General features: G+C 58.9%; 1 protein-coding gene across 1 annotated transcript; it reads left to right on the top strand.

Moving 5' to 3' along the window:
- Positions 1 to 4,813: 4,813 nt before the first annotated feature.
- Positions 4,814 to 7,021, top strand: LOC123390327 (translation initiation factor IF-2-like). The gene is made up of 2 exons (XM_045074067.1): positions 4,814 to 4,870; positions 5,867 to 7,021. Exons 1-2 carry the CDS (start codon positions 4,814 to 4,816, stop codon positions 7,019 to 7,021), a joined length of 1,212 nt encoding a protein of 403 aa, XP_044930002.1.
- The last annotated feature ends 100 nt before the right edge of the window (positions 7,022 to 7,121 follow it).

The following is a 7,121-nucleotide window of genomic DNA, read 5'->3' as shown; positions in this document are numbered from 1 at the left end:
CACGTTCCCGATGATGGATGAAGGAACATGGGCACACCTGTGAGCCCACATACCTCTGCTGGGTGCTGAGCAAAGTCCAAGTTCATTGCACAGAATTTCCCCTATTCCATCTCCCACAGCCTGCATGGAGGAGTCCAGAGAGAGCAGCTGTGGTCTGCTCTGCTATCAGAGCTGGGCTGTCCCTGGATGCTGCCCCCCACCACATGCTGAGTCCTTCACTGTCAGAGGCAGGCCCCTGGCCAGGGCGGCCTCCGCCATTAAAAGATGGCGCCTGGCTAGTTGCCAGGTTAGGATTGCCTTGTGAGACTAAGCGGAACGCCCAAAGAGGAAGTAAACACCATTGGTTGCTAGCGTAGTTGTTTGTTTGGGTGCACAGCCTGATTCGCTCCCTCCTGTACCCTGCTCGCAGATTGGTCACGTAAGCGTATATAAGTGTGTAGACTTGCGGAAATAAGGAGAGAGAAGATGCATCCGAACTGGGGCTTCTTGTCATCCTTGCGGGCCGAGGGCAATACTTCACTCCTGGGTGTCCCACACCCAGCTCCTCCAGTCTTCCTGCTGGCCCGGGGTCCTCCCAAGGCCAGAAGCATCTGAGCACTACTCTCCCTGGGTACCACTAGGGCTGGTACAAATACACACAGAGAGAAAGGAATCAGCCCCCAAAGCACGTTCTGTCAGTACCTACCCTTCCCTGACCTTCTGGTTCTCCCTGCTCAGAGGCCCACGCGTAGAGGCCCCCTCTGTCTAGGAGGTAGTCAGGAGCCATCGCTGAGGGGGACTGGGACAGGCCTTTACGTTAGGAACTGCTGTAGTGGATGGGAAAGGCTTGCCTACAGAGTGGCCAGGAGATGGTCCCCCCACCACGCCCCACAGCCCCTTCCCCAGGTCTGGCCTGTGCATGCGTACCAGGAACCTGGGGCTCAGCTCTCCATTTGGGACCACAGAGGCTCCTAGGCCTCAGGATGTCACTAGCAGGGAGCCCAGGCCTTGGTAGCCAGGGGACACACTCGGGAGCTGGGACTTTTGCTTATCTGGGCTATGGCCCAGGGATCAGCTTATCAGCGGGCTGTCAATGAGCCGCCAGCCAGTGCCCCAAGCTGTTGCCGAGCACCTCTCAAGGGCACCATGGCTCGGCGCTGGTGGCCGGGCACTTTTCTGGCTTCCCTTTTGTCTTTAGTTCCTCGTGCCATTCACTCTTCCCTAGGAGCCTGTGAAGTCTGCCATGGGATGAGCACGGGTCCTCAGCCTCCACTCTGCACCCCACACGTTTCCGGTTCGTCGGCAGGACCACCGGAAGTGGCTGCCACGCTGCATCTGAGTTCCCGAGTTCTGACCACGCTCTGCTGTCTGGTGCTGGGCCTCCAGACTCCTCTTCCGAGGGGAGCATCGTGTGGCCAGAAGGTCTTGGGTGATTTGCCCGCAACAGAATGGTGGTCTGCAAATATTTAACAGCGTACGCCTTCGTTCCCGAACATATGGTGCGCTCACACCCCTGATTATGTAGCTCTCTTGTAGAAGCTACTCCCCCTGGGACAGGTGAAATTATTACAGCTTCATTTTTCACTTAAAATTCAGTACAAATAGGGGCGCCTGGGTGGCTCAGTCAGTGGAGCGTCCAACTCTTGGTTTCAGCTCAGGGTGATCTTCGGGTCCTACGATCAGCCTGGCATTGGGCTCCACGCTCAGTGGGGAGTCGGCTTGGGACTCTTTCTCCCTCTGCCCCTCCCCTAAGGACCCCTCTTTCCCTCTAACTCTCTTTCCAGGGTAGATACACACATTTCTATAAAAACAGAAATAAATACACTTCGACCACTTTCCTCCTGCACCCCACTATCTACCCTGGTCCAACTCTTTGTGGTCTGCTGTATGTCGGCACTGGCCTTCCAAAAGCTGGTGTCCTCTGCCACCGGGTTTCGGTCCTGATGCCTCAGGATGTTGTTCTCCAATTTGTTTAAAGGTCATTTTTATATTAGTTATTCCCTATTGAGAAAACCTCGACAGACCCTAATTCCTGTTAGCATTTACTGAGCTGCCTATGAACCCCAGGAGAAGCCGAGATCCTTATTCATGGAAACAGAGTAACTCAGTTTACTCAGAGTAACTCAGGGCACATTTTTTTCTTAGGTGCAGCGGAAGCTGTTCTCTGCCTCACATAGATGACACCTCAGTGTTATATCTAAAAGGAGGAAAAAAACCCCGAAGTGGGTAGTTACAGTCCCCGGTCGTGTCAGATGAACACACCCAGCACCATCATTTCCCTCCTCCAAGTGGGTCTGGAGTGCTTTTTTGTCTTCCCTCCTGGGCTTCCCTCCTCCTCCCCCAGGCTGTGCCTCACTCACACACACCCACACCCAGACACACGGCAATGGACATGTACACACACAGAAACACACCAGTGCACACGGACACCGGAACCACCTGCCTGCCCACCCGTGCCTTTCAAGAGAAGAACCCTCCCCACGCTCACACGTGCACATGAACACACAAGCACACGCACATACACGCACATGCACACGCTCGTAGGCACATTCACACACCATGCACACACACACACACGCACACACTTGGCATCTCACATTCGGCAGCTCAGCAGATTTGCCATCTGTTCTCCCGGCCCTTCCCATTCACCTTCGTGGGCCACCGAACCTCCTCCAGCACTAGCTGTGCCATCCTCAATCCCTCTAGGCCCTGCGCCCTGACCCCTGCGCAGTAGCCCGCTGTTGGGTCTGTATTAGGGCAGGACATGCTCCCGGGAGAGAAGCTGGTCACCGTCTCGCTGCTGCTCCCGTTCTCGGACACAGCCCTGGACGGTCCCATGAGGACCAGGCCAGGCTTGGCTCCCATCATGACCTCTCCCAGGAAGGCAGTCTGACGGGACATCGAGGAGACAGCAGGGTGCTAGGGAAGACACCAGGATTCTAGCACTCCTGCCCGTCTCTGCCCGGGGAGCCCCAAGATGAGAGACTCTCCCTTGAGGTGACCAAATCCGCAAGCTGGCTGTCCTGACCATCTCTTGGTCCCTGATGCTTCTGCTTTCCACTTCCCAGAACCACCTGAGGCCCTGAAAGTGTCCATTATGGGTGGCCCCGCCATGTCTGCAACTCAACACCTGCTGGCCTGCCTTCTTCTCCCAGTCAGGAGGCCGGCGGCCCGACTTACCTGTTTGGTGACATTTGTCTCCACGCATGGCAGGGCCATGACCAGGATCGTCATTTCCAGCGATGCCTGATCAAGGACACAAGGAGCTGGATGATGTGCTCAGCTCTGTGGCCCCAGGGTCAGGCCTAACTGCCAATGGGACCAGGAGTCCAGGATCAGGGAGGGAGTGTGGTCTCTCTGGGAGGGTGGACACCTACTGACACATTCCATCATCTGGTAACCCATTTTATGGTCCACCTCCCATGCCAACCAGATCCCAGGTCCAGCCACGCTCACCCTCACCATCCACTCCAGACCCTCCTGCTTCCTGACACCAACTGTGCCCACGGCCCACCTCACTCACTATAGCCACCGAGCATAGGCCCTATCTACCCACACACCGGTTAGTAAGCGAGTTAAGCCATTGACTTTTATTGAAATGATTGGTATGTTGGGTGTGAACTCCCTCAGAATCTCTCTCTGCTTTAGATTACTACGTACATTAATCATAGTACAAAGTTGACTGATTCTTTCTGTGATGTGTCATCCCTGTTCTTTTTAATATCCCTCTGGATGGCTCAACTTTGCATTTCTGTTTTCCGTTTTAACCTTACACCCCAGGCTCCTGAAACAGCTTTCTTTCTCCACGTTTTCCTATGTGACTGTTCACTCCCGGCTGTCTGGCTTCAGTGGTGCCCCTTCATCCCCGCTGACCGCCGGGATTAATGACGACCATTCCTCGTGACCCGTGAGCTGTTCTCCGTGACGCTCTCTCTTCTTACCCCATTCTGTAGTCCCACGACCTCCGCTTCATCTGCGCTGACAGAGGAAGCCTGGAGCATTTAGCCCTACATAGTAGGAGTCGGGGCCATCACCTCCCAAAATTAAACACCTGCCAAACTGGAAACCAACCACATTTCGTAGCCCCTCAGAAAACTGAGGTCACCGAAGTGACAGTCCAAATCCCCGCTGAGCCAGGGGGGGACCTTGCCAGGACGTGGTGAAACATGCTGACCTGGAGCAGAAGCTGCTGGAGCGGTCAGCCAGGAGGATCTTACACCTGATTTTGAAAACATGCCGGAGGTTGGGGTGTAGCAGCAGTCCTCGGGAATCTCCCGTTCTCACAAGAGTCCGCATCCTGCCCCCAAGCTCTTGGCCACCAAGCCCTTTCTTTTGCTTTTGGAAGGATAACTGCTGAAAGTGCCACCAAACACACCCTCCGCCCTAGGAGCAATGCACAGGAAAGATGCGAGCTACAACAGGAGACAAAAGCAAGGACACTCAAGAATGTGAACCCTAAGGAAGCAGAGCTGCAGCAAAAATTACAGCGTCCAACCCCCAGGCCAAGTAGCGTGAAATCGTCATGCCCACGGCCTATTTACAGCAGTTCCCTACTAACCAGCTCCACCCGTCGGCTTTCAACCAGAAATACAAGAAGTGCCAAAGCCAAGAAAACAACAGTTTTGCGGAGGGAAAGCACGCACGAGGGACAAGACCTATGTAACAGATCTATCACAGTCATTAGAGAGGGAGGTGACAGGACTAGGATTGGAACACGAAGAACCCCAGTGGAAAATGCAGATGACACGCGAGAACACATACATAATGCGAGCATAGAGATGAAAACTCTGAGTGTCAAATGGAAATGCTGGAAGCCAAAACCAGTGTGGCAGAGATGCCGAAGGCTGGAGAGGGCCCATCAATGGATTCGAGACACATTCGGAAAGACTCGGTGAGTTTGAAGACGGGTCAGTAGAAATCTCCCCAGCCGAAAAACAAAGGCAACAGACAATGAGAAAACAGAATAGAATATCGAAGAACTGTGGGAAGGTGATGTGAAATAAATACAGGTAGTTGAAAGACCAAAAGGAAGAGGACAGAAGGCCACAGAAGAATCGCCTGACATGTTAACGGCTAAGGCCTTTCCAATGCTACTGATAGACATCACTGGCAAGACTCTGGAAGCTTCGAGAACACTACGCGTACCACCACCCAAACGAACAAGATGAACACACACACACACACACGCACACACAGAGACATTTTACGTACACCTGAGCGTGTTCAAGTCACAGAAAATCAGAGAAAACTTTAAGGAACCCGTGCAAAGAAACGAGCAGGGGAACGACAGTGGGCTTCATGTCAGAAACCACGCAAGCCAAAGGAGTGTAACGAAACATGTCCCGGGTTGGAAGACAGATCGCGCCTACCTGGGATCCCGCACCCGGAGGAGTTACCCTTTGAGGTACAGCAGAACACAGTTTTGCAAAAAGCACATAACGTGTAACCTCCACTTCGTCCCCTATTGACTGGAACTCTCCTTTACTACTGCGTGATGACAAAATACAACACCGCACACGTTTGCGGTAGCAAACTCCCATCTCCTTTACAATGCCGAGTCAATGGCTCCGAGAAACGTACATCACGACTGCAAGGATGCGCTCTCGACGTAGTCATCGGCACGTGCTACAAGCCGCACCCCTCCAACAGCACACAGAGGCCCGGGGGTGCCCCCGCTCCCTGCACATGAGCAGAGAGCACAGCTCCTCGGGAGGGGTCAGCATCGGCCAGCCGCCCGGCGCCTCGCCCCCACCGGCCCCCGCATCCCCCGCAGCAGGGCCCCAAGCTGCTGCAGGCAGGGACGGGGCACAGCAGGCCTTTCCCAGCACGAAGGCCCTGTCACCGCTGCCTCCGTCCGGAGGAAGGTCCCCTGCCTGCTCTCCATCAGGCAGCGCTCCGCGCAGACAGCCAGGCCCTGCGGCCGCCTCCCCCGGGGAGCTCGGCCCCGGTCCCTGTGCCCGCAGATGCGGCTCCGGAGGCAGTCCTAGACCGGACCCTCAGGAGCAGCTTGGGCTCGTGCCGGGACCCCGTCCCTCCCTCCGACACTCCCTGCTCCTACCGGCGTCCTGACCAGCGTCTCTGGGAAGGGGAGGCGCGTGTGGATCGGGCCAGAAGCGTCCGTCGCGCGGAGGCTGCAGTGGGGGCCCCAGGAACCTCCCGCCAGGCCCGCCCCCGCCCCTCTCCCCCTGCTGCGGGATCAGGTGGCCCGAAGGGCGCGGCGCGGAGGGGCGGGGACCCCCCGCAGCGAAGCCCACACCCCCGGGCCCTCTGCTCCCGGAGGGCCCCCGGCCCCGGGCAGCGCCTGCCCCCCGCAGCGAGGTCTCGCGGCTCGCCGTGGAGGGTTCGCGTCCACACGGGCCGGAGAACTCCGAGCCGCTTCTTCCGACGAGGGGCGCCGAGCAGAAGTGAGTCCCCGGCGACCCGGGGCACGGGGCACGGTACGGGGCGCGGCCACGTTCACCCCCCCGCAGCCCCGCAGCCCCGCGGCCCCGCCGCCGGCGCCCCCCGGGAGAGGACGGCAGGAGTCTGGGACCGCGGGCAGCGCGGGAAGGACAAGGCGACAAAACAGCGCCCGACAGGGCGGCCCCAAGGGCGGGCGGAGGAAGGGCGGCCCCGGCAGCCCCGCGAGGAGGGCGAGGAGGGCCGAGCGCGGCGGCGCCGGCTCCGCTCCGACTCCGCCGTCCGCGAGACCCAGGAGGGCGCGACCCCGCTCCGCCGCACCAGCGGCCCGCGGGAAGGACGCGCAGAGCCGGGGGCCGAAGCGCTCCCCCAGGGTCCCGCTGGGGCTGCGACCCCCGTGCGGAGGGACGCCCCGCACCACCGCCGCCCCGCACCACCGCCCCGCGCCCCGCCCCGGCCCCGCGGACCCCGGCCGGCCTCCGCGCCCCCTCCCCCGCCCCTGTCAGCGACGCTTGCTGCTGCTGCTGCTGCTGCGCGGGCCGGCGACCACCTTCCGGAAACCTCGGGAACGGTTCCCGCCTCCCGGCCCTGGAGGGCGGGGCCCTCGGAGCCTGCCGAAGCTTCTGGAATCCCGCGCACCTGAGAGCGCATGCGCACGGGCGTGCGCGCACGCAGGGCCCCGCGGGAGTTGGCGCGCCGGCGCGGACGGCCTCCGGGGCGCGCTCCAGCTGAGGGACGCGCCG

The sequence above is a fragment of the Mustela putorius genome, unplaced genomic scaffold (genome assembly GCF_011764305.1).
Source record: "Mustela putorius furo isolate JIRA1106 unplaced genomic scaffold, ASM1176430v1.1 tig00537303_pilon_pilon_pilon, whole genome shotgun sequence".
NCBI lineage: Eukaryota > Metazoa > Chordata > Mammalia > Carnivora > Mustelidae > Mustela > Mustela putorius.
The sequence above is the reverse complement of the archived record's forward strand: the minus strand, read 5'-3'. Positions and strand labels throughout refer to the sequence as shown.